The sequence below is a fragment of the Pseudophryne corroboree genome, chromosome 4 (assembly GCF_028390025.1).
Source record: "Pseudophryne corroboree isolate aPseCor3 chromosome 4, aPseCor3.hap2, whole genome shotgun sequence".
Taxonomy (NCBI): Eukaryota; Metazoa; Chordata; class Amphibia; order Anura; family Myobatrachidae; genus Pseudophryne; species Pseudophryne corroboree.
This window is the reverse complement of record NC_086447.1, coordinates 324740413-324767921: the sequence shown is the minus strand read 5'-3', so window position 1 is coordinate 324767921 and position 27509 is coordinate 324740413. Positions and strand designations below refer to the sequence as shown.

Below are 27509 nucleotides of genomic sequence, written 5' to 3'. Positions count from 1 at the left end.
CTCCACACTGATATTAAACATCAGCGACATCATAGCCATGACTACAGCTCAATCTGTCAATTGTCCAGCTAAATATTGTGCATGCTCACAAATTCGCTACGTAATTGTCTTGTGAACTAGTGGTGCAATGATGTGAGGTGTTAATGTGTAAAATTAGATTTTACACTGTTCTCACTGTAATTACAGCTCCTTCCATCCGCTAGCTTAAGAAAGACAGCACTTTCACTACCTGCATTTCATTTTTGCAGACTGTTCAGGTTCCCCTTTCAGCAAGGTTAACTAGACAAATTGGTTACCTAAGTGTTGATTTTTCTGTTTCATGTGTACAGGCTTTACGTGCCAGAGCAAATATTTTTCCTGGCATGATTGAAATTGTTTTATATGTATATATCATTATATATAAAAGGACATTGCCATGCAGAGCACAGTCCTCATAGACAGTTCTGACACAGTGTAGCATCATGAGGCTACTACTTGCAACCTTGTTTTTGGCTCAGCTATTCTTTGGTTCGGCTTTCATCATAGCACACTCTAAACCTAGTGGCAGGGTAATAAACTGTGATGACGCAGAGGCGCATGAGGCAGCTGCTGTGGCTGTTACTCACATTAATAGTCATCACACAACTGGATACAAGTATACCTTAAATCAGGTTGAGAAAATTCGAGCGGTGCCTTCGGTAAGTTTAATAGAAAAAAAAAAGGTGAAATCTTTCCTTAAATTCTTACTTTGGCTTATTCACTATAAAAATACTGGTAAAAGTGCTTCCAGGTAGAATAGTAATATATGTAGCAATCTTTCCATGTTTTTGTATTTTTTAATCAGCCTAGTTTGTTGATAAGAGATGAACACACCATCTATAGAACTTTGTGTTGTATGTCTTTAATAATGCTTTCAGGTGAAAAATTTAATAATTTATTTGTCTTGTTATATTTATAACAGCATAATAATAAGCCCCATCTATGATAATAGAAACAAAATACAATTTAGATTGTTGGTAAGGTAATGTTACATTCTATATTTGTTTTCAAGAATGACAACAGTGAGAGTTTCTTCTTGGAGTTAGATCTCTTGGAGACTAAATGTCCATCTGTGAGTCCAACACCATTAGCGCAATGCCCTGTGAGACCGGTGATTGAACAGGTACGATATTGAAATACCAATGCCACTGGAAATGAGTAGTAATGTGCCTCACAAAACTTTGTATGCAGGGCATGTATTGACTATTTCTCAACACACGGTGAAGCTTATTCAGTTGTTCTGTTCATTTAAACCAAATAGATATAATATCGTACCATGTGCTACCATCCTAACATCTGTTTTGAATGAACAAAGAAGGTTTCAATTAAGTGTGACTGGAAAAATGTTAAGAACATCAAGTTGTGCGATCTTCATTATGTTGTCTTTGGAAGCAACTATGCAATTGTACCCTGCTAGTGTATGAACAAGCTTCTCACAGATCTAGTTCTTCATCAATCACACCAAATAACCAGGTTTGCATGTGTGTACAACATAATAGCAACAACGTTTTAGAGGCTATAAGTAAAATCACTAGTAACACAAACATCACCTCAAAAAAGCGCTTTACACACAGGAAATACCTTATTTGAATTACATTGGATAATTATTTTATATACCAGCCTTAGGGGAAGATTTATCAAATCTTGGAGAGAGATAAAATGTAAAAAGATAAAGTAATAACATACACACTACATATATAGGTAGGTAGATACACACACACACACACACACACACACACACACACACACACACACACACACACACACACACTACTACATATATATATATATATATATACATACTGTGTGTATGTGTATACACACACACACACACACACACACACACACACACACACACACATACCTACATACACACATATGCATGTTCCTGATCCCCCGTTGTCCTTTTGTTAATTATAATGCTGTTTCATTGTCTCTGCTGTTTACCTTGATAAATGTCCTGGACTGGGACCAAAACTAGTATGTGCTACACTTTTTAGAATATAAACCTCAAATTTTTTTGTGCATTTCAAACTCTGGAGAGTGTCATCGTTCCCACTTGTGGGAAACTCTCTGTAATGTATTATGGGATCCCCAACTACTTGGACTAGACTCTGATCAGGCACCCAAGCCAGAGTGTCATGATGGGTCAGAGTGCAGGATACCCACTATGGGTGCATATATATATATATATATATATATATACTCAATGGTGTTGGCTCTCCCATCAGCTGAGTAATCTGCGCCAGGTGCCCACATGGAGAAGATTACACTGTATGTACTGTTTATATCGATGGATGCAGCACTCCAGGAGACTTAATAATAACCAAGAAATGGCAGGTGTGGAAAAAATGCTGCAAAGTAAGAATGCTTTAAAAAATAGAAGTGTTAATAGTTTATTTTTAGCAAATAACAAAATGCAAAGTAAAGGAACAGAAGTGAAATCTAAATCAAATCTATTTTTGGTGTGGCCACCGTTTGCCTTCACTTGCATAGTTTTTGAAGAACTAACCACAGATCTTCTGTGGATATAGGCTTGCTCAAGGCTTTCTGTCTCTTCATGTAATCCCAGACAGACTGATGATGTTGAGATCAAGGCTCTGTGGGGGCCATATCATCACTTCCAGGACTCCTTGTTCTTCTTTACGCTGAAGATAGTTCTTAATGGGTTAGGATTGAAATGCCAGCATTTGGGATGACGGCAGTCAGAATACCGACTGCGGTATCCTGATATTCTGAATCCTGACACCCCTAATGCCCCCCTAACACTCTCTTGTAGCAGCCGATACTTAACCCGCGTTCCCTTCAGTCTAACCCTAACCCTCCCCAGTGGTGCCTAAACATGACCCCCCTCCCCTCCCCACAGCATAAACCTAACTACCCCCCCTGCAGCCTAACCCTAACTCTCCCCAGTGGTGCCTAAACCTAGCCCCCACCCCCCTCCCCACAGCCTGAAGCTAACCCCTCCACCCCACAGCCTAACCCTCCCCCTCCAGCCTTACCCTAACCTAACCCCCCCCCCCCATGGCTTACCTGTCAGACTGTCTGGCCGTCGCTCGTTCGGGATCCTGGTGGTCATAATTTCAGAGCCGAGCTTGTGACCCTATTAAGGATGCCGGTGTCGGCATTCTGAGTAGTGTTGGGATTCCAGCGTCATTATTTATACTGCTGGGATTTCGATTGCTAAAATCCCGACTGCTGGAATACTGACCAGATCCCTCCTTAATGACATTGGCTGTATGTTTGGGGTCGTTGTCCTGCTGCGGAATAAATTTGGAGCAAATCAAATGTCTCCCTGATGGTATTGCATGATGGATAAGTACCTTCCTGTATTTCTCAGTGGTTGGCCAAGGAAAGTTAGTGTATCAGATGAAAGACACATCATGCTTCCCTTTGAAATCGGAAGATGTCCAGCAGTGCCATCACCTCAGAACTGGCAGAAACCAGTGGGACCCAGGTACACCCATCTACTGTTCGGAGAAGTCTGTCTAGAAGTGGTCTTCATGGAAGAACTGAGACCAAAAAGCCATACCTTTGACATGGAAACAAGGCCAATCGACTCAACTATGCACTAAAACATAGGAACTGGGGTGCAGAGAAATGGCAGCAGGTGCTCTGGACCAATGAGTCAAAATTGTAAATATGTTGCTGTAACAGAAAGCAGTTTGTTTGCCATATGGCTGGAAAGTGGTACAATAATGAGTGTCTGCAGGCAACAGTGAAGTATGGTGGAGGTTCATTGCAAGTTTGGTGCAACATTTCAGCAAATGGAGTTGGGGATTTGGTCAGGATTAATGGTGTCCTCAATGCTGAGAAATACAGGTAGGTACTTATCCATCATGCAATACCACTGGTTGATTGGCTCCAAATTTATTCTGCAGCAGGATAATGACCCCAAACATATAGCCAACGTCATTAAGAACTATCTTCAGCGTAAAGTAGAACAAGGAGCTCTGGAAGTGATTATATGGCCCCCACAGAGCCCTGATCTCAACATCATCGAGTCTGTCTTGGATTACATGAAGAGACAGAAGGATTTGATCAAGCCTACATCCACAGAAGATCTGTGGTTAGTGCTCCAAGATGTTTGAAACAAACTCCCAGCCGAGTTCCTTCAAAAATTGTGCAAGTGTACCTAGAAGAATTGATGCTATTTTGAAGGCAAAAGATGGTCACATCAAATATTGATTTGATTTAGATTTATCTTCTGTTCATTCACTTTGCATTTTGGCAATTGATAAAAATTAACTAATAACACACCTATTTTTTTAATGCATCCTTACTTTGCAGCATTGCTCCACACCTGCCTTAAACTTTTTCACAGTACTGTAAATACTGTATATATATATATATATATATATATATATATAGGATTCCAGAAAGAAACAGCGGCACTCGAGGATTTGGTAAAAGGTACAAAGTGTATTCGAAAAAAAGTTTACAGGGAGCCGACGTTTCGGGGCTCACATGCCCCTTTGTCAAGGTGTGTAAAACACCTGTTTACACACCTTGACAAAGGGGCATGTGAGCCCCGAAACGTCGGCTCCCTGTAAACTTTTTTTCGAATACACTTTGTACCTTTTACCAAATCCTCGAGTGCCGCTGTTTCTTTCTGGAATCCTGCATGTTTACCACAGAAGGCACCGAGGTCCCTGACGCCTGACAGGAGAGTGCCAGTCCCATCTGGGATATATATATATATATATATATATATATATATATTAGAGATGAGCGCCTGAAATTTTTCGGGTTTTGTGTTTTGGTTTTGGGTTCGGTTCCGCGGCCGTGTTTTGGGTTCGAACGCGTTTTGGCAAAACCTCACCGAATTATTTTTGTCGGATTCGGGTGTGTTTTGGATTCGGGTGTTTTTTTCCAAAAACACTAAAAAACAGCTTAAATCATAGAATTTGGGGGTCATTTTGATCCCAAAGTATTATTAACCTCAAAAACCATAATTTACACTCATTTTCAGTCTATTCTGAATACCTCACACCTCACAATATTATTTTTAGTCCTAAAATTTGCACCGAGGTCGCTGTGTGAGTAAGATAAGCGACCCTAGTGGCCGACACAAACACCGGGCCCATCTAGGAGTGGCACTGCAGTGTCACGCAGGATGTCCCTTCCAAAAAACCCTCCCCAAACAGCACATGACGCAAAGAAAAAAAGAGGCGCAATGAGGTAGCTGTGTGAGTAAGATTAGCGACCCTAGTGGCCGACACAAACACCGGGCCCATCTAGGAGTGGCATTTTTGTTCTCCATATTTTAATAGGCACAACTAAAAGGCACCTCAGGTAAACAATGGAGATGGATGGATTGGATACTAGTATACAATTATGGACGGGCTGCCGAGTGCCGACACAGAGGTAGCCACAGCCGTGAACTACCGCACTGTACTGTGTCTGCTGCTAATATATAGACTGGTTGATAAAGAGATAGTATACTCGTAACTAGTATGTATGTATAAAGAAAGAAAAAAAAACCACGGTTAGGTGGTATATACAATTATGGACGGGCTGCCGAGTGCCGACACAGAGGTAGCCACAGCCGTGAACTACCGCACTGTACTGTGTCTGCTGCTAATATATAGACTGGTTGATAAAGAGATAGTATACTCGTAACTAGTATGTATGTATAAAGAAAGAAAAAAAAACCACGGTTAGGTCACTGGTATATACAATTATGGACGGGCTGCCGAGTGCCGACACAGAGGTAGCCACAGCCGTGAACTACCGCACTGTACTGTGTCTGCTGCTAATATATAGACTGGTTGATAAAGAGATAGTATACTCGTAACTAGTATGTATGTATAAAGAAAGAAAAAAAAACCACGGTTAGGTCACTGGTATATACAATTATGGACGGGCTGCCGAGTGCCGACACAGAGGTAGCCACAGCCGTGAACTACCGCACTGTACTGTGTCTGCTGCTAATATATAGACTGGTTGATAAAGAGATAGTATACTCGTAACTAGTATGTATGTATAAAGAAAGAAAAAAAAACCACGGTTAGGTGGTATATACAATTATGGACGGGCTGCCGAGTGCCGACACAGAGGTAGCCACAGCCGTGAACTACCGCACTGTACTGTGTCTGCTGCTAATATATAGACTGGTTGATAAAGAGATAGTATACTCGTAACTAGTATGTATGTATAAAGAAAGAAAAAAAAACCACGGTTAGGTCACTGGTATATACAATTATGGACGGGCTGCCGAGTGCCGACACAGAGGTAGCCACAGCCGTGAACTACCGCACTGTACACTGGTTGATAAAGAGATAGTAGTATACTCGTAACAACTAGTATGACTGACTATGACGGTATAAAGAATGAAAAAAAAACCACGGTTAGGTGGTATATATTATAATACAATTATGGATGGACGGACTGCCTGCCGAGTGCCGACACAGAGGTAGCCACAGCCGTGAACTACCGCACTGTACACTGGTTGATAAAGAGATAGTAGTATACTCGTAACAACTAGTATGACTGACTATGACGGTATAAAGAATGAAAAAAAAACCACGGTTAGGTGGTATATATTATAATACAATTATGGATGGACGGACTGCCTGCCGACTGCCGACACAGAGGTAGCCACAGCCGTGAACTACCGCACTGTACACTGGTTGATAAAGAGATAGTAGTATACTCGTAACAACTAGTATGACACTATGACGGTATAAAGAATGAAAAAAAAACCACGGTTAGGTGGTATATATTATAATAATACAATTATGGATGGACGGACTGCCTGCCGACTGCCGACACAGAGGTAGCCACAGCCGTGAACTACCGCACTGTACACTGGTTGATAAAGAGATAGTAGTATACTCGTAACAACTAGTATGACTATGACGACGGTATAAAGAAAGAAAAAAAAATACCACGGTTAGGTGGTATATAATTATACAATTATGGATGGACGGACTGCCTGCCGAGTGCCGACTGCCGACACAGAGGTAGCCACAGCCGTGAACTACCGCACTGTACTGTGTCTGCTGCTAATATAGACTGGTTGATAAAGAGATAGTATACAACAATATACTACTATACTGGTGGTCAGGCACTGGTCACCACTAGTCACACTGGCAGTGGCACTCCTGCAGCAAAAGTGTGCACTGTTTAATTTTAAATTAATATAATATTATGTACTCCTGGCTCCTGCTATAACAACCTGCAGTGCTCCCCAGTCTCCCCCACAATTATTATAAGCTTTTATACATTGATGTGCAGCACACTGGGCTGAGCTGAGTGCACACAGACTGAGTCACACTGTGTGACTGCTGTGTATTGTTTTTTTCAGGCAGAGAACGGATATAGCAGAGAACGGATATATTAAATAAAAGTTAACTTAACAACAACTGCACTGGTCACTGTGGTAAACTCTGTCTGCACAATCTCTCTCTCTCTCTCTCTCTCTTCTAATCTATTCTAATGGAGAGGACGCCAGCCACGTCCTCTCCCTATCAATCTCAATGCACGTGTGAAAATGGCGGCGACGCGCGGCTCCTTATATAGAATCCGAGTCTCGCGAGAATCCGACAGCGTCATGATGACGTTCGGGCGCGCTCGGGTTAACCGAGCAAGGCGGGAAGATCCGAGTCGCTCGGACCCGTGAAAAAAAAAGTGAAGTTCGTGCGGGTTCGGATTCAAAGAAACCGAACCCGCTCATCTCTAATATATATATATATATATATATGCAATGCAGCTTGTGTCCGGCACTCTGCTGTACAATGAATCACTGCCACGGTGCCCTGGTTTTCAAAAGCATAGAATTCCAAAGATAGCCGGCACTCGTGGACTAAAATATAGACAGAACTCCAGTACTTGTTGTCAACGTTTCGGGGTTTTATTCCCTTTGTCAAGACCACGTGGTCTTGACAAAGGGAATAAAACCCCGAAACGTTGACAACAAGTACTGGAGTTCTGTCTATATTTTAGTCCACGAGTGCCGGCTATCTTTGGAATTATATATATATATATATATATACATACATACATCTACAGTATATACTTTATACTCACACCACGCATATACACACACACACACACACACACACACACACACACACACACACACACACACACACTCACTCACATATAACTTACACACCACACACACACAAATATATATATATATATATATATTCTGATGTCACAGCCTGCACCGCCCACCGGGTGAGCAGTCCCGGGCGGGCTGGCGGGAATTTACCAGCGGTAATCATTATAAAAAGGTATGTAAAGTGTTTTATTGTTTGATAAAGCCTGACGACAGGCTTTGTCAAACACAAATACAACTATGAGGGTGCTCTAATACAAGTATATAAAATTCCTAACAAATAGATGACATGAATATAATTGAATAAATTGAATAAATGTAATTATTGCAATCCTTTTGAGGCTTAAAACACCAAACTTGAACCATGTAATGCAGGCCTGTGCAACCTGTGGCTCTCCAGCTGTTGTGAAACTACACATCACAACATGCTCTGCCACAGTTTTAGCATTTCCTAACAGCAAAAGTGTAGCAGGGCATGCTGGGACTTGTAGTTTCACAACATCTGGAGAGCCACAGGTTGGCCAGGCTTGATGTAATGCAAGAACTTAGGGCCTAATTAAGGACCTAATTCAGACTTGATCGCAGCAGCAAACTTTTTCTCTAATGGGAAAAACCATGGTGGTAATTCAGACCTGGTCGCTCGCAGCGATCAGGTCAGAACTGCATATGAGTATGCACAGCAATGCGCAGGCGCGTTGCACGGGTACAAAGCGGATCACTGCTCAGCGATGGGTTTGTGCGAAGAATCCATTCGCACGGGTGATCGCAAGGTGATTGACAGGAAGAAGGCGTTTGTGGGTGGCAACTGACTGTTTTCTGGGAGTGTTTGGAAAAACGCAGGCATTCCCAAGCGTTTGCAGGGCGGGTGTCTGACGTCAATTCCGGTCTCGGACAGGCTGAAGTGAGCGCAGCGGCTGAGTAAGTCCAGGGCAACTCAGAAACTGCACAAAATCTTTTTGGACTGCTCGGCTGCACACTTGCACAGCTAAAATACACTTCCCAGTGGGTGGCGACTATGCGAACGCAGGACTGCAAAAAACAGCTAGCGAGCGATCAGGTCTGGATTACCCCCTATGTGCAGTGCAGGTGGGGCAGATATAACATGTACAGAGAGAGTAAAGGTGCATACACACAGTGAGATCCTTGCTAAGCCCGATTTTGACTATGCGATTTGCCTTGAACTCCCCCAGAGCCCAGAAGCACCGATTTTGACTATCTGTACTTTTGATTTTGTTTATGTACGATTTTGACTAAGTGACAAATTTTGACTATACTTTGTACTAGATAGTATACTAGATACAATTCCACTAAGTTTCCTTGCAATTTTGGCTACATAGTCAAAATCAAAAGGAGAAATCTCACCATGGGGGTCATTCCGAGTTGTTCGCTCTGTATTTTTTTCTCGCAACGGAGCGATTAGTCGCTAATGCGCATGCGCAATGTCCGCAGTGCGACTGCGCCAAGTAAATTTGCTATGCAGTTAGGAATTTTACTCACGGAATTACGAGGTATTTTCTTCATTCTGGAGATCGGAGTGTGATTGACAGGAAGTGGGTGTTTCTGGGCGGAAACTGGCCGTTTTATGGGAGTGTATGAAAAAACGCTACCGTTTCTGGGAAAAACGCGGGAGTGGCTGGAGAAACGGGGGAGTGTCTGGGCGAACGCTGGGTGTGTTTGTGACGTCAAACCAGGAACGACAAGCACTGAACTGATCGCAGATGTCGAGTAAGTCTGAAGCTACTCAGAAACTGCTAAGAAGTGTCTATTCGCAATTCTGCTAATCTTTCGTTCGCAATTTTGATAAGCTAAGATTCACTCCCAGTAGGCGGCGGCTTAGCGTTTGCAAAGCTGCTAAAAGCAGCTTGCGAGCGAACAACTCGGAATGAGGGCCCATGTGTACACACCTTAAAATTTGGGTGGGTTATTTTGTTTCTGTGCAAGGTAAATACTGGCTGCTTTATTTTTACACTGCAATTTATATTTCAGTTTGAATACACCCCACCAGTGGCGGATTTAGGGGGGGGGCACTCGGGCCCGTGCCCCCCCTGTCATTTGGGAACACACCCCCCCCGTGCCGCCGCCGCCGCATACGGAGATGACGGGCGCCCGCTGAGATTGTGTTACCAGCGGGCGCCCGTCTCACTGCACAGCGGCAGCCGGAGGCAGGAGCTCAGTACTGAGCTCCGGCTTCCGGCGCTGTCACTGTGCGCTATGGGAGAGACGTCAGTCATGACGTCTCTCTGATAGTGCTGAGTGACTGAGGAGCGGACGCCAGGAGGAGGACTGCAGCGGCGCGGGAACGGGGCTCGGTAAGTATGTTTTTTATTTCCTTAATGCATCTACTGGGGGCTAACTATGGGGGACATTACTACTGGGGGCTAACTATGGGGGACATTACTACTGGGGGCTAACTATGGGGGACATTACTACTGGGGGCTAACTATGGGGGACATTACTACTGGGAGGCTAACTATGGGGGACATTACTACTGGGGGCTAACTATGGGGGACATTACTACTGGGGGGCATCAACAAGGGGCATTACTACTGGGGGTCAAACTACTGGGGGCATTATAACTGGGGCATCTACTGGGGGCATCACTACTGAGGGGTCATCTATTGGGGGCAGCTACTGGGGGCCATCTACTGGGGGCATTACTACAGGGGGGTCATCTATTGGGGCAAACTCGTAGGGGGGCATTACTACTGGGGGGTCATCTATTGGGGGCAGCTACTGGGGGACATTTTTCCTGGGGGGCATCTACTGGGGGCATTATTACTGGGGGGCATCTACTGGGGGCATTACTACTGGCGGGTCATCTATTGGGGGCAAACTCCTAAGGGGCATTACTACTGGGGGCAAACTACTGGAGGACATTATTATTAGGGGGCATCTACTGGGGGCAAACTGCTGGGGGACATTATTACTGGGGGGGCATCTACTGGGGGCCAACTACTGGGGGACTATTACTGGGGGCCAACTACAAAGGTGCTAACTACTGGCGGTGTAACTACAGGGGCATTACTACTGGCGGCTTAACTACAGGGGCATTACTACTTGGGGGCTAAACTAAAGGGGGGGTAAACTACTGGGGTCATGACTGCAGGGAAATTACCACTGGGGGCATAATGACTGGGGGCATTACTACAGGCAACATTACTACTGGGGGCAATACGGGCATTGCATAAGGGGCACCACTACTGTGTGGTCTATATAAGGGGCACTACCAGTACAGTGAACATTGCATAACGAGCGCTACAACTGTGGGCATTGTATAAGAAGCGCCACCTCACGCAGCCGCACGCAAATGTACTTGCCCCTTCCATGGTGCCCCCCCTATCATTTTCTTCTGGATCCGCCCCTGCACCCCACCCAAATCTAACTATCTCTTCACATGTTATATCTGCCCCACCTGCAGTGCACATGGTTTTGCCCATTAGAGAAAAAGTTTGCTGCTGCGATCAGGTCTGAATTAGGCCCTTAGGGTGTATTCAGTTACTGGCGAAATGCATGTATGCTGTAAAAAGACATGACATTACTGCTATTTGTGTTAATTTCGCCAAATGCTTATTCAATTTTCCTCCAAAACATTTTTTGCTGTAATTTGACAGCAAATTTCAACTCACCAACTTTGAGCAGATGATAAACTTAGGGAAAATCCCTATTTTCAGTTAAAAATGTCAGGATTTGGTTCTGAACACCTGGGACAACCTCCTGAATTACTAATTAGGCACTTAGAGGTTTTTCATTATTTTTAATTGGCCAATAATGACATGTCATTTTTGTGGTGAAAAAGTGCAAAATGATGGAAATTGGGGTACAACGTATGGGACAGGAATATTGGGGTGCTTTTTGAGTGTGACAAGTGTTTTTAGACTTGCAGTTGGGAGTAATTGGTCTGTTTCCACTGTTTCCACTTTTTGGCACCAATTTTCTCGGCAATCCTGTTTTAGCTAATTTACATCTGAATAGGGTGAATCGCGGGAGCGCACATACCTGTAAAAACTGACCTTTCACCATGAAAATGGTGAAAATGAAAATCCTGGTAAATTGCAGGGATTCTGTAGCTAATTCAACACCCCCCTAAGTATCTTAGCTTGTCCATACATTCTTATAGGGCTCTGTCTCTGTCCCCCTAAAAAGAGGCCTCTTGGCCACAATTAATAAAACAATATAAACATTTTTATTAAAAACTATTTTTTTATAAGATTAACATAAAATCTCATAAAAGAGTCCAGTGAATCCACATGAAAGTGAAGGTAGCACAAATTAACAGACCCCTTGTGTCTGGGTGTAAGGGGTCACAATGGCATGTCTCTCAGTTTTAAAAACTTTGGGTTAAAAATGAAACTATCTAAAAAAAAATGTACCAAACAGCAGGATGTCCTATTAGTTCAGATACAGAATAGAGCACAAGGTTAAATGTCTTTAGTGGATGTGTTTAAAAGCTAAAGCTAATTAGCTAAGACCAGTGGTTCCCAAACGTTTTTGAATCACGACTCCCTGGAGCACAGGTACTCAAACTCTGTCCTCAGGTCCCAGTGTCGTACTGAGGCATGAAGGGCCCATCGGGGGATTGCAGTAATAGGGGCCCATACCAGCCTCTACAGAGATTGAAATACACAATAGACTTGTGCGGTGTAATGCAACATATCTACCATGTATAATACAAATGCACAGTCTGGAAACTGATCCATAGAGGAAGGAGTGGTCCCTCAGGCAGTGGGGCCTACCGGTGGTTTTCCCTGTACCCCTGTGGGCCAGTCCAACCCTGTCAGGACCCTAAACGGTGCATGTTTTGCAGGTCTCCCCACAGAATTGCAAGTGAAATAATTGGCTCCACCTGTGGACCTTTTACAATGTGTCAGTAATACACCTGTGCACCTGCAGGGTTACCTGCAAAACATGCACTGTGTTGGGTAGTGGGGACCAAGTTTGAGAACCTGTGCCCTAAAGAATTAGAATATTTTTCACAGAACCCCTAGGCCAAAAGTTTCTTATTGAGAAATTAGAAAGAAATATGAAATTAAATAAACTGTGTTTATATATCATCCTTAGGTAAAATTTTGTGGTGAGAGCAGGCCCCGCGCTACCCACTCAGCGAAGGGATGCAGTGCAGGGAGACGCTGGGATGGAGAGGCGCTCCCCCTGCTCTGCATCCCTTCCCTGTTGCGCCGTCCTGTCCCCCCTGCTGCTGCTGCCAGCTGCTGTGCCTGTCACTGTATGACAGGCAGCGGCACTGGCAGCATGAAAAGCTCACTCCCCTCCCCTCACCTGTGTGACAGCAGCTGTATGGATCAGAGGAGGGGGCGGAGCTACACGGAATGGAATGGGCGGGGTTAAACGGGATGGAAGGGAGCGGAGCTACACAGAGCAGGCTGCTGTAGAGAGAGGGACAGCCAGACTTAGGTAAGTGGAGGGTGAGAAAGAAATGTATGTGTGTGTGTATAGTGTGTGTGTGTGTGTGTGTGTGTGAGAAGGGGGGGGGTATGGTGGGGGTTGGTGTGTGTGTATATGTGTGTATATATGTGTGAATTGTGTGTGTGAGGTATGTCTGTGTGCGCATGCATTATGGATGCTACTACTGGGGGGTCATTACATGTAAGGACGCTACTACTACTGGGGAAGGGGCATTGCGTATAACGACGCTACTACTGGGGGTGCCATTACATGTGAGGACGCTACTACTACTTGGGGGGGGGCATTACATATAAGGACGCTACTACTGGGGGGGCATTACATGTAAGTACGCTACTACTACAGGGGGGGCATTACGTATAACGATGCTACTACTGGGGGGGCCATTACATGTAAGGACGGTACTACTACTTGGGGGGGTGGCATTAAATATAACGATGCTACTACTGGGGAGGCATTACATGTAAGTATGCTACTACTACAGGGGGGCATTATGTATAATGATGCTACTACTGGGGGGTCCATTACATGTAAGTATGCTACTACTACAGGGGGGGCATTACGTATAACGATGCTACTACTAGGGGGACCATTACATGTACGGACGCTACTACTACTTGGGGGGGGGGCATTACATATAATGACGCTACTACTGGGGGGAGCATTACATGTAAGTACGCTACTACTACTGGGGGGGCATTACGTATAAGGACAGTACTACTGGGGGAGGGGGCATTATGTATAAGGATGCTACTATTACTGGGGGGGCATTACGTATAACAATGCTACTATTACTGGGGGAAATTACGTATAAGGATGCTACTACAACTGGGGGTGCACTACGTATAAGGACGCTACTACTATTGTGGGTGCATTACGTATAAGGATGCTACTACTACTGGGGGTGCACTACGTATAAGGACGCTTTTACTACTGGGGTGGCATTACATATAAGGACACTTCTACTACTGGGGGTGCACTACGTATAAGTATGCTACTACTACTGTGGGTACATTGGGGGTAATTCCAAGTTGATCGCAGCAGGATATTTTTTAGCAGTTGGGCAAAACCATGTGCACTGCAGGGGAGGCAGATATAACATGTGCAGAGAGAGATATATTTGGGTGGGGTGAGTTCAATCTGCAATCTAATTTGCAGTGTAAATATAAAGCAGCCAGTATTTACCCTGCACAGAAACAAAATAACCCACCCAAATCTAACTCTCTTTGCACATGTTATATCTGCCCCCCTGCAGTGCACATGGGCCCTCATTCCGAGTTGTTCGCTCGCTAGCTGCTTTTAGCAGCATTGCACACGCTAAGCCGCCGCCTACTGGGAGTGTATCTTAGCTTAGCAGAATTGTGAACGAAAGATTCGCAAAATTGCGAATACAAATTTCTTAGCAGTTTCTGAGTAGCTCGACACTTACTCTGCCACTGCGATCAGTTCAGTCAGTTTCGTTCCTGGTTTGACGTCACAAACACACCCAGCATTTGCCCAGGCACTCCCCCGTTTCTCCAGCCACTCCCGCGTTTTTCCCAGAAACGGCAGCGTTTTTTCACACACACCCATAAAACGGCCAGTTTCCGCCATGAAACACCCACTTCCTGTCAATCACACTCCGATCACCAGAACGAAGAAAAATCCTAGTAATTCCGTGAGTAAAATACCTAACTTTTGAGTAAAATAACTAAGCGCATGCGCTCTGCGAACATTGCGCATGCGCAGTAAGCGACTAGTCGCAATATAGCAAAATTCGGCAACGATCGAAAAACTCAGAATGACCCCTATGGTTTTGCCCAACTGTTAAAAAATTTCCTGCTGCGATCAACTTGGAATTACCCCCACTATGTATAAGGATGCTACTACTACTGGGGGGGCATTATGTATAAGGATGCTACTACTACTGGGGGGGGGGGGGGCATTACATATAAGGATGCTACTACTACGGGTGGGGCATTACGTTTAAGATCAATAAGATTTTGCTACTGTGTGGGGTAGATATAGTTACCCCCTCCGATGTCAGGGTGCTGTGGTTGGCTTTTTAAGGGTCGTCCCTTAAAATGCCTAATCACAAAGCAGTAGGTGCTCAAAAACATTGCACTAAGGGACACATTTAACAATTGATATTCTAGTTATTAATCCTAAATCATGCTCCAACCAATCAGCTCCTGTCTTGTGTTTAAAAAATGACAGAAGCTGATTGTTTGGAGCACTATTTAAGATTAGCAACGAGTGATAACACGATTATTACTGGTTATAAACTCTGGCCCAGAGTATTTTTTTGTAGTTACAGTATTTACTATTTGTTTCCTTTTATTTTTTTACAGGCAGTGGAAGGTGATTGTGATGTCAGACTCAGCAAGATAAATGGCACCTTTGCAGTCCTTGGTACTAGGTGCAAGTCTGAACTAGGTAATTCCAATGTTACACTATGTTATGTCTTTGAGAACATAGTCAAAGTAGGAAATCATAAGAATAAATTACCAAAGTAATTATAATAGGACTACTTTGGGTCCACAAGCTGCAAGAGGTCACCTTTTCCACTACAAGTTGGTAATTACCATCCTTCTCAAAAACTGCTCTTCCCAGGACTGTGGCCATTTTCCATGGATGAACTCTGCATGTAAATCCCAGCCCATGCTTTTTTCATTAAAGTAATCAATTTAATTCCATGAAGTGCTTCGATATGCCCTTTTGTCTGTAATAAATGTAATAATTTTATTATATCCAGCTCTTTAGCGCTGATTATATATATTTTCTTAAAGTAGGAAATCATACCTTTCTCAATGATCAGTTTAATTCAGCAGTAGTGTTATTCTCTCATTCATCTTACTTGGGGGTCTATTTACTAAGCTTTAGAGTGAGATAAAGCCGCTGGAGATAAAGTACCAGCCAATCGGCTCCTAACTGTCATTTTTCAAACACAGCCTGTGACATGGCAGTTAGGAGCTGATTGGCTGGTACTTTATCTCCATCCAAAGCTTAGTAAATAGACCCCTTAGGGCATCATTCAGCATGGAACACTGCTGCGGCAGTATAGTCACCGTGCAATAAGTAGCATAGATGTACAAATGTGGGCTTTTAAGATCTATATGATGTATAAAACATTTTGGTTCAATTTGTGTAAAATATTTCCAGCTTTGGTTATACTTGCAGTTGATTTGGGGTCTATTTATCAGTGCACTGAAAGAAAATCTTTGATTGGACTACTTAAGTTATAACCAAAAAAAAAAAACCACCGATTAGTTCAGCAATGCTCAGTTCTCCAGCGACCCTGGGTGGCTGTTGTCATCTTCCGCTTGTTCACTGCATTGGAAGCCTCTTTTGGGCTTCCAGTTCCAGGACCCTTGAAAAAAAAAATCAGTGGAGAAAAAAATATGTAAAGTTTTAAAATTAAAATAAAAACTAGAACTGAAAAATATTTAAAAAATATGTAAAGTTTAAAAAAAAAAAAAAAAACTAGAACTGAAAAAAATCATAGGCGCCATCCTGAGATGATGTAAGCTATCTGAAGGGAAGCACTGCTGATTTATATGATTTATATGATTTTATATATTTTTGTAATTAATTTTGGAATTAATTATGAAATAATTCAATTTATATTTCAGCACAGGTAAATTACTGTATGGTAAAAAGAAAAATAGAGCAAACCCGTTAGTAATGGTGTAAAATGTGTATGTTCAAGGGTGCCGAGAGGGGGGTAGGGTGGGTACAGATTGCCTGGGCCTGTTGGAGGGACTCGTATCATGTCAAGTCGGGGATGGTCACACCACCACTCAAGCAACAAGGCCTGTCTGATGACTCAGCGATCCTGTGTGTTGTACAGTATTTTTTCTAAATAACATTTTTTTTTAAATATATATGTGGGGAGTATATAAATTTCTATAGGCAAGATGTGCTTAATTTTGCAAATGATAGTTTACATCCATATTCCTGTTCACCTCCTTACTTTAGATTCAGCAGAAAACTTGCAAAGGATTTGTCCTGATTGCCCTATGTTGGCTTCTCTTAATAACAGCCAAGTCATTCACGCAGTTGATGTGTCGCTTCATAAATTTAACAGTGGGAACAATACCGTGTCTTATAGACTCCACGAGATTGGCCGTGGACAGATTCAGGTACTGTTTGTAACTGTTTTAAATGAAATTATTAATCCTTATTATGATAGACACCAACAATATTATTTTATTTATTATATCAGTTGTGTATTTACTACTTGACAGCAATTACACGTAAACATTTTTTTTGTTTAATACTTCTGATTTGTGGTTTAACTTTTTCAGTTCTTCTATATATTGTGACATTATTGGGGGTCATTCTGACCCGTTCGCTCGCTGCTTTTTAACGCAGCAGAGCGGATGGGTCCCTGCTGCGCATGCGCCGGTACCGCAGTGCGCTGGCGCATGCCAGACGGCCAAAGGCCATAGCAGGGATGCGATCGCCTATGCCTGATTGACAGGCAGAGGCGATCGCTGGGCGGGAGGGGGTGGAACTACAGCGTTTGGCTGCCGTTTAGTTGGTTTGGTCCGGCCAACGCAGGCATCACACGCAGCCGATGCGGGCCGGGGAGCGATGAGTAGCTCACAGCCAGCATGCTAAAGCTGCGCTGGCCGGGAGCTACTCTTGATGTGCAAAGGCATCGCCGCTGTGCGATGCCTTTGCACTTCTGCAAGGGGGGGCCGTACTAACATGCGGGGCGGGCTAGCCCTGTGCTGGGCATCCCCCCGCATGTCAGGGAAGAAGATCGTAGCTGTGCTAAATTTAGCACAGCTACGATCAACTCGGAATGACCCCCATTGTACATTCTGGTAGGCACATGAATAAGAGTCAGAAGTACAATTCTTTTAATAGTAATCTCTATGCTGAACAAAGAGCCCATTAGAGCAGAGATTTTCAACCTTTTACAACTCGCGGCACACTGAACAAGATTTAAATATTGCCAAGGCACATTCAAATATAATGGTGATGCATGGTGCAGTTGCGTGTCCTAGAATGTCATGTTGCAGCTTCTCCATAGGTAACTCCTGAGCCACATCTGAGAAAGCCTGAGAGAGCCCAACACTGCCTGGGCCCAAAGTTAGAACTGGCCCTGCAACTACTAAACCCACCAGTATTGATCATTCCAGGGCCTCAGTAGCGGCAAAACACTGAAGGGCCTGGCTGTGCTCTATGGTGGCACACCTGGAGACTGCTCAGGGCACACTAGTGTGCCACAGCCACGGCACAGTGGTTGAAAAACACTGCATTAGAGTCTTGATAAAGTACAGAATGTAGTATGGCTAAAAGGAAGTTTATTGGAATTTTTCAGTAATGCATTAAGGTGATAACTTTCTAAATTTTTGAAATGGTTTATTACATAAATTTGGGAATTTTTGAATTAGTCAAGACACACCCAATTCAAGCATGTCTAGTGTGTTCTTTGAGGCGATCCACAAAACAGGCATTGTTTGGTGCAAACTGGGGACAGATTCAATAACTCAGTTTAATAAATATAAATAGACTCAATATTTACATTGGTCTTTTCTATTCAAAAGGATTAATATGCACTATGGGCCAGTGGCGTAAGTTCGTCACAGTCGCCCGGAGGCAAGATAAATATTGGTGCCCCCCTATTTCCTATATTAAGATAAATATATGTATGTATGTATGTATGTATGTATGCGTGTGTGTGCGTGTGTGTGTGTGTGTGTGTGTGTGTGTGTGTGTGTATGGAGTGTTCTGAAAAAAATGTATATACTGTATTTATACATTTAATTGTCTTTTATTTTAAATCACACATTTCTTAGCAGTCATACCCAGGATTAGAACCCATGACCTGTTACACTAACAGCAGACACTTTACTGATGGAGTTATTTGCTCCTGTAGAGGAAGCATCAGAATTCTAACTATATGAAGTTACATGTAATTGTCAGAGAAGTATCTTCATATAGTTAAAATTCTCATATTTCCTATACAGGAGCAAATCACTTCATCAGTAAGGTGCCTGCTTCCAGGGTAATAGGGTGTGGTTTCTAATCCTGCGTGATACCTGTAAAATGTGTATATTCAGTATAATAAAGAGGGTGTGATTTGTAAGGTGCAGGGACCAGTGAGGAAGTCGGCCACTGAAAAGACAGCAACAGCTATCAATTAACTTAATTCAATGGTATCACAGAATGGGAGGAGAGGTGCCCCCTTCAGAGCAGGAGCCCGGCGGCAGATGACTCCGTTGCCTCCCAGAGTTCTGCCTCTGCTATGGGCCGAATTCAATTAGCCCCATTAATTGAAAAAAGGTGGTAGCCTTGGGCTTTAATGCCTGAGGCTGTTCAATCACAGAACTTTTTTCTTGCCTGTTAAATTAACCTGTTATCGGGTGTTAACACATAGAATCTGGGAAAAGTTCCTGGACCTACAGTATATGTTAACACTGTGTTTGTGTGAGGGTGGCGGTGCGGGTGCAATGCCTGCTGCCGTGCAGGTGTAGTCTTGCTGCTTACCTCGCTTCGCACCCTATCCTTCAGGTCATAGAATCTTCAATCGACCTGGAAACTGCACTTGGACTTGGACCCGGACACGGCGATCCCCTTCCAGGAGCTGACGATGGATGAGCTGGGAAGAAAAGTGAACCAATTAAGGTGTATCAACTCTTCTACTACCGGAAAAGAGGATACCCCAGGGGTGGCAGTGACCTTCACCGGTTGGGTAAAAGGTCATCACAGGCACAAAGTCACAGCCACCCAATTTTCACCTAACAGTGCTCTCGCCGCTGAGGTGTACCCTGGACCTCGCACGGCCGTGCAAGGTCCACCGAACCAGCGCTCAGGGGACAGACAGACAAAGGGACAGACGAACACAGATGATGCTCACCGTTGCTAATCTTGTACTGCAATCTTTCTCTTCACTTACAGGTCCCTGTAAGGAGGCAAACAAATAACAGCCGTGCAGGGCCCAACTCTATCCTAGTGTAAAACCACTACACTAACTACAACGGCAGAGCCCTCAAACTAGCTCTGTGTGTGTGGTGCAACAAAACTAAACAAACTATCAGCAAACTTGGCCCTGCACGGAAAAAACATTAATCACAATAGCACAGTACAGTACAAGTATCTACAACGGGTATGTCCATTTAAGTTCTTATCTGCTTCTAGATTACTGGGGGGTGGGTGCCACACAGCCTACCCACCTCCCATACACTGGCTTACCAGGGGCTCAGGCCCTGTGAGCCTGACTGCATGTACACGTTGGAGTGGCCTGGGCCTAGTGCCCAGTACCACCCTTTTTCACCTGGGGAGCACTCCTTTTACACTGGGCCTATTGCTCCCTAACTATCCTCCCAGGCCTGAGGCCTGCAATTACCCACAGGCCTAGTGTCCGCCTAACATGTGGTCGGTTGGGTGACCTGGGCCTAATGCCCAGGGTCACCTTATATACCTGACGGGCCACACTTTAACTAGGGCCTAATGCCCTCTAATGTGGGTACAGGCCTAATGCCTGGTTAGGACCACAGGCCTAGTGCCTGGCTAATGGGGGCCACGGGCCTGGAGAGCCCGACTATATGTCTACCAGTGATGTGCGTTGGGGTGAGGCAGGTGAGGCAGAGAGTAGATCCTGTCTGACTAATGTTTGTGCCAGAGTTTTGACTGTATAAAGTATATGAAAAATGCAAAGAATATGTTTGAAATATCTTATTTGCAATATTCTAATAGTTTTTATAGCCAAAACTCTGGAGTAAAAAGTCTATGGCAGGTGAGGCAGTGCCTCACCTGGCTAACATTTCCGCAGATCTCTGATAAAATCTCACCAAATTTCCAGGAATTTATACTGCTGCACATGTGTATAATGCCCAGATGTACGCTTTGGCTCAAAAATTGCATGTAAATCTGGCTCTGGTTCTAGCCAGTGCCTCCTGAGCTATTTAGCTCACCGCACGTCTGTCCACAGGCCGAGAGGGCCTGACTGTATGCCCACAGACTGAGAGGGCCTGAAACTGTGCCTACGGGCCTAATGCCCAATCCCTGATGGTCTAGGGAGAAAGATGTAGGACCTTAGAAGGGCCTACATTACGGTGGAGAAGGCTGCAGTGGGGAGCTTCACAGCTCTATTGCTTCCCACCACTGCAGCGCTTCTCAGTCCTGGTTGGGCTCTACTGCCGCTGGCCCGTCCTGGCCAGCGATGCCACCGCCTCTTCTTTGCATCAAGCCGATGCTGGACATCTTCTTCCTGGATGCAGGTGTCTTCTGGCCTCTTCCGCGGCCACCGGAGCTCTTCCTGCGGTGTCCTCTTCTTTTTGGCGCCGCCCGGCTCTTCTCAGCTCTTCAGCGTGGACTGCTTCTACTTCTTGGTCCCGGCTTACTCACCGGGGGCGAGGCCTAAGATGCGGCGAGCGCTGATTGGCTTGCTGTGGCCACCTGTGATTGGCCGCCAATCCGCGAGCCGCGATTGGCTCACGGAGGGCGCCAATATTCAAATACCTCTGCCGGCACTTTGGATTGGCTGCCAGAACGGCGCCAAGTTCAAAGCGCTGTGCTGCCCGACGCCATATTTTGACAGGCGCTGGGGACAGACACACTGCCCCAGCGCCGGCCACCGCTGCACCCTGCAGGGGATGCAGATCCCCTACACTCCGCCGCTGCAGCCCTATCAGTGCTGGGGACAGATACACTGCCCCAGCGCTGTCTGTCACTTTGTCCTGCAGGAGACACAGGTCCCCCGCACGCTGCTGCTTGCCCGGCGCTGGGAGCGGGCACACCGTCCCAGTGCCGGAACACATTTCCACATTTGCAACCGATAACTTGATGTTTATTGCATATTTCTTTGCAGGTTTGCTCAGACCCAAAAAGAAATCACCATTAAGTGCAGTGCCGCGGGCTGCCTTCAGGACTAATAGCTCTGGGGGATCAATAGATCCGTAGTAAATCACTGCGGCTAATTGAATCCACCCCATGTATGCAATGTAGCGAATCAGTAAATCCATTTTGTGTGTGTGGGGGGGGGGGGGGGGGAGGGGGGGGAATAGGGGGGTGGTGAGCTACAGTATTGAGAACAACAAGGGTTAGACAGCCATAATGATGTGTATACCTGTAGATATTGTACCTTTTTTTTTTCTTTTTTTTTATTAATCCTATTTTCTATCTGCAGGGTGGCATAAGCAATACAGTAAGTGTGGAGTTTATTATTGCAGCAAGTAATTGCTCCATAGAAGATGCAAATGCTGGTGTTGTTGCCTGTGTAGAGGAAACTGGTGCTAGTGCAGTAAGTATTTGCCATAATAAAACAATAAGAAGTTATGGTTCACCTATGGCTTGTTTTTTTCCATAATTTCTTGCTATCTCTATTATCATCTGCTTCAGAAATATACACAAACCAATGGTTTACTTTCATCTCTGATGTTTACTAAGCTGTACATATGCAGGACCTGTTCTGCGCATGTACAGAACAGGTCCTGCAGCGTCATATGCAGTGCCCTATAAGCCTGTCAATCAGGCTGCGGACAGTTTTGGGAGCTGGGAATGAGCAGCGTCAATCAACTCTCCTGAAAATGGGAGAGGGGGGGGGGGGGGAGTAATCCTCCTTTCTGTGAGTGGCGAGGCCAGTGTATGTTTAACTGGATCTGCGATGCTGGCAGGGGGCATCTTTTGTCCTCAGAGGACAAAGACGCAGCAGTTATGCAAAGAGAGTCCATCTTAATATCTTTACCTTGTGCTTTTCCTTTTATCTCTGCAGTTTATAGTTACATGGCACTGAGCTAATATTCTCCATTTTTTATATTTTCCATTCTTTAAGTAAAGGGATGCTTTATTTCTTAGCCCATGTCTAGGCATCTGCCACATACTGTAATAAATAGCGCAAAAAAGCATTCCAAATTTATAAAGAATGATAATTTTCTGAGATATACAGTAGCACAATTAATGATAAATAAGAATTATAGCTAAAACATGCTTTAAAAGGTACTTAATTTGTTATTTATTTAGAGGGGAAAAAACTGTATGTGGGGTTGATGCTTTAATAATATTTTTTGAAGTACTCTTCTATTACTTAATATGGCAATTTAGAATTCTATGGGGAAAATCAATTAGTCCTGATAATTTATCAGGAGTTAAAAACAGGCCTTTAACGCAATTTTTTGGGGGGGACAGTCCAATTAGAGCCCATTTTTTATCACCGCAAAAATGACCTGTTTTCATACAAAAATACATAGCATCCCTGATAAGTTCAGAGACCTATGTGTTTTCACTGTCATGATCATGAAAACAGGATATTCACTGCAGACATTTGTTTTTGGAACCTCAGCTGAGGTCACAAAATAAACCTGATAAGGGGATGGTATCGGGATTCCTGCGCTTGAAACGCCGGCAGTCAAAATACAGACAGCGGCATCAAGGCACCAGTTTGGTAAGTTAACAACCCCAAACCCTCCTTACCTGCAGCCTGACTCTAACCCTCTCCCCCTGCAGCCTAACCCTAACCCTCCCTGGTGGTGTCTAATCCTAACCCCCTCCTCGCAACATACACCTAGCCCTTCCCTGGGGTGATTAACCCTAGCCCTCCCTCCCTACATCTTAACCCTAAACTTCCCCAGCCACCCCCCTACCCCGCCCAACCACAGCATAATCCTAATCCATGTCGGGATGATGGCATCGGCATCCGGGCAGTGTTGGGATTGCGGCATCAGTATTCCAAGTGCTGGGATCCCGAACACCAGGATCCTGACCGGATCCCCTGATAAGTGCCTGCATCGGGGCTGACTTTGTGGCTAATTGAATTGCCCCAGGGGTAAATTAGCCCGCGAAATTTACCGCAGGCAATTGAATTCCCCCCTATATATTTTGCTGAGAATAGTGACATAACATATTTGTAAATTGCGACACTCGAACAGTTATATGTGCAATACTGTTTTTCTACTAATTCAAATGTTTCATAAAATTATCTTTTAAATTGTGGAAACATTTTGAGTTTGTAAATTCCATTTTATTTTTTTAGCATTATGGAGCTTGTTCTGGAACTGTTGTCAAACATCATGATGCAGTAGATGAAGATGTTGCTGTGCAATGTACAATCTATGAACCACAGGTAGGAAGGTTACTTACTAACTAAAACATTTAGTGATAACAAATATACCCTTTTCAAACATACATATGTATTTCAGTGAGCAAAACATTATCACTCAAAGTTAAATAATATTAAATAGAGTTTCAGACTTGATTTCAATTGTTTTCTCCCTCCAATAGTCCCAACTTCCAATATGTCACATCTGAATAAAAGAAAAATTAATGTAGCTTGTCAGTATATTAACATTTCTCTGACGTCCTAGTGGATGCTGGGTACTCCGTAAGGACCATGGGGAATAGACGGGCTCCGCAGGAGACTGGGCACTCTTTAAAGAAAGATTAGGTACTACATCTGGTGTGCACTGGCTCCTCCCTCTATGCCCCTCCTCCAGACCTCAGTTAGAATCTGTGCCCGGCCAGAGCTGGATGCACTTAGTGGGCTCTCCTGAGTTCACTATAAAGAAAGTATTTGTTAGTTTTTTTATTTTCAGTGAGATCTGCTGGCAACAGACTCACTGCTACGTGGAACTTAGGGGAGAGAAGCAAACCTACCTGCTTGCAGCTAGCTTGTGCTTCTAAGGCTACTGGACACCATTAGCTCCAGAGGGATCGAACACAGGGCCCGACCTCGATCGTCCGTTCCCGGAGCCGCGCCGCCGTCCCCCTTGCAGAGCCAGAAGACGGAAGATTCCGGAGAAAATCGGCGGCTGAAGACTCCGGTCTTCAATAAGGTAGCGCACAGCACTGCAGCTGTGCGCCATTGCTCCCACAGCACACCACACGCTGCCTTCACTGGTGGGTGCAGGGCGCTGGGGGGGGGGGGGGGCGGGGCGCCCTGGGCTGCAATTAGTATACCTTAAGTGGCAAAATGCACATAATACAGTTCTAAACTGTATATGTGCCTAATCCCCCGCCATAATTATCATTAAAAAAGCGGGAGAAGCCCGCCGCTGAAGGGGCGGGGCTATCTTCCTCAGCACAGCCAGCGCCATTTTCTCTTCACAGCTCCGCTGGAAGGACGCTCCCCAGGCTCTCCCCTGCAGTATACACTACAGAAAGGGTAAAAAAGAGAGGGGGGGCACATAAATTTAGGCGCAAATTGTGATATAAGCAGCTATTGGGGGAAAATTCACTTTGTGTATAGTGTAAATCCCTCTGTTATATAGCGCTCTGGTGTGTGCTGGCATACTCTCTCTCTGTCTCCCCAAAGGACTTTGTGGGGTCCTGTCCTCAGTCAGAGCATTCCCTGTGTGTGTGTGCGGTGTGTCGGTACGGCTGTGTCGACATGTTTGATGAGGACGCTTACGTGGAGACGGAGCAGGTGCCGATAAGTGTGATGTCGCCCCCTGCGGAGCCGACACCAGAGTGGATGGATATGTGGAAGGTATTAACCGGCAGTGTCAACTCCTTGCATAAAAGGTTCGATGACGCAGCTTTGGGACAGCCGGCATCTCAGCCCGCGCCTGCCCAGGCATCTCAGAGGCCATCAGGGGTCAAAAACGCCAGCTACCTCAGATGGCAGACACAGATGTCGACACGGAGTCTGACTCCAGTGTCGACGAGGATGAGACAAATGTACAATCCACTAGGGCCATCCGATGCATGATTACGGCAATGAAAAATGTGTTGCACATTTCTGACATTAACCCGGTTACCACAAAAAAGGGTATTATGTTTGGGGAGAAAAAGCAGCCAGTGACTTTTCCCCCATCTGATGAGTTAAATGAATTGTGTGAAGAAGCGTGGGGTTCCCCAGATAAGAAACTAGTGATTTCTAAGCGGTTACTAATGGCGTACCCTTTCCCGCCAACGGATAGGTTACGCTGGGAGACATCCCCTAAGGTGGACAAGGCGCTCACACCCTTATCAAAAAAAAAAAGGTGGCACTGCCTTCTCAGGATACGGCCGCCTTAAAGGAGCCTGCAGATAGAAAGCAGGAGGCTATCCTGAAGTCTGTGTATACACACTCAGGTACTATACTGAGACCTGCTATTGCTTCAGCGTGGATGTGTAGTGCTGCAGCAGCGTGGTCTGATTCCCTGTCTGATAACATTGATTCCCTTGACAGGGACACTATTTTGCTGACCATAGAGCATATTAAAGACGTAGTCTTATATATGAGGGATGCACAGAGGGACATTTGCCGGCTGGCATCTAGAATTAATGCAATGTCCATTTCTGCCAGGAGAGTATTATGGACTCGGCAGTGGACAGGTGATGCTGATTCTAAAAGGCACATGGAAATTTGGCCTTATAAGGGTGAGGAATTGTTTGGGGACGGTCTCTCGGACCTCGTATCCACAGCAACAGCTGGGAAGTCGACTTTTTTACCTCAGGTTCCCTCACAGCCTAAGAAAGCACCGTATTATCAAGTACAGTCCTTTCGGCCTCAGAAAGGCAAGCGGGTTAGAGGCGCGTCCTTTCTGCCCAGAGGCAGGGGTAGAGGGAAAAAGCTGCACCAGACAGCCAGTTCCCAGGAACAAAAATCCTCCCCTGCTTCTACTAAGTCCACCGCATGACGCTGGGGCTCCACAGGTGGAGCCAGGTGCGGTGGGGGCCCGTCTCCGGAACTTCAGCGACCAGTGGGTTTGCTCACAGGTGGATCTCTGGGTTCTACAAGTGGTATCTCAGGGATACAAGCTGGAGTTCGAGACGTCTCCCCCTCGCCGTTACCTCAAATCAGCCTTGCCAGCTACTCCCAAAGACAGGGAGGTAGTACTGGCGGCAATTCACAAGCTGTACCTCCAGCAGGTGATAATCAAAGTTCCCCTCCTTCAACAGGGACGGGGTTACTATTCCACAATGTTTGTGGTACCGAAACCAGACGGTTCGGTGAGACCCATTCTAAATTTGAAATCCTTGAACACTTATATAAGGAAGTTCAAGTTCAAAATGGAATCGCTCAGGGCGGTTATTGCAAGCCTGGAAGAGGGGGATTATATGGTATCACTGGACATCAAGGATGCTTACCTACATG

General features: G+C 44.9%; 1 protein-coding gene and 1 long non-coding RNA gene across 2 annotated transcripts in view; one reads left to right on the top strand and one right to left on the bottom strand.

The window, feature by feature from the left end:
- Positions 1-410: 410 nt before the first annotated feature.
- Positions 411-27509, top strand: part of AHSG (alpha 2-HS glycoprotein) — a 33439-nt gene continuing 6340 nt past the window's right edge. The window contains exons 1-6 of the mRNA XM_063916359.1: positions 411-677; positions 1031-1141; positions 15832-15916; positions 17459-17622; positions 22623-22736; positions 24465-24554. Of these exons, the coding sequence (XP_063772429.1) occupies positions 462-677; positions 1031-1141; positions 15832-15916; positions 17459-17622; positions 22623-22736; positions 24465-24554 (780 nt within the window). The 5' untranslated portion in view covers positions 411-461. The remainder of the gene's footprint in view (positions 678-1030; positions 1142-15831; positions 15917-17458; positions 17623-22622; positions 22737-24464; positions 24555-27509) is intronic.
- On the bottom strand, positions 2401-3198 carry LOC134911384 (uncharacterized). The gene is made up of 2 exons (XR_010176528.1): positions 3052-3198; positions 2401-2666 (listed from the first exon to the last, which is right to left on the bottom strand). It is a non-coding gene; the product is annotated as an uncharacterized LOC134911384 (long non-coding RNA).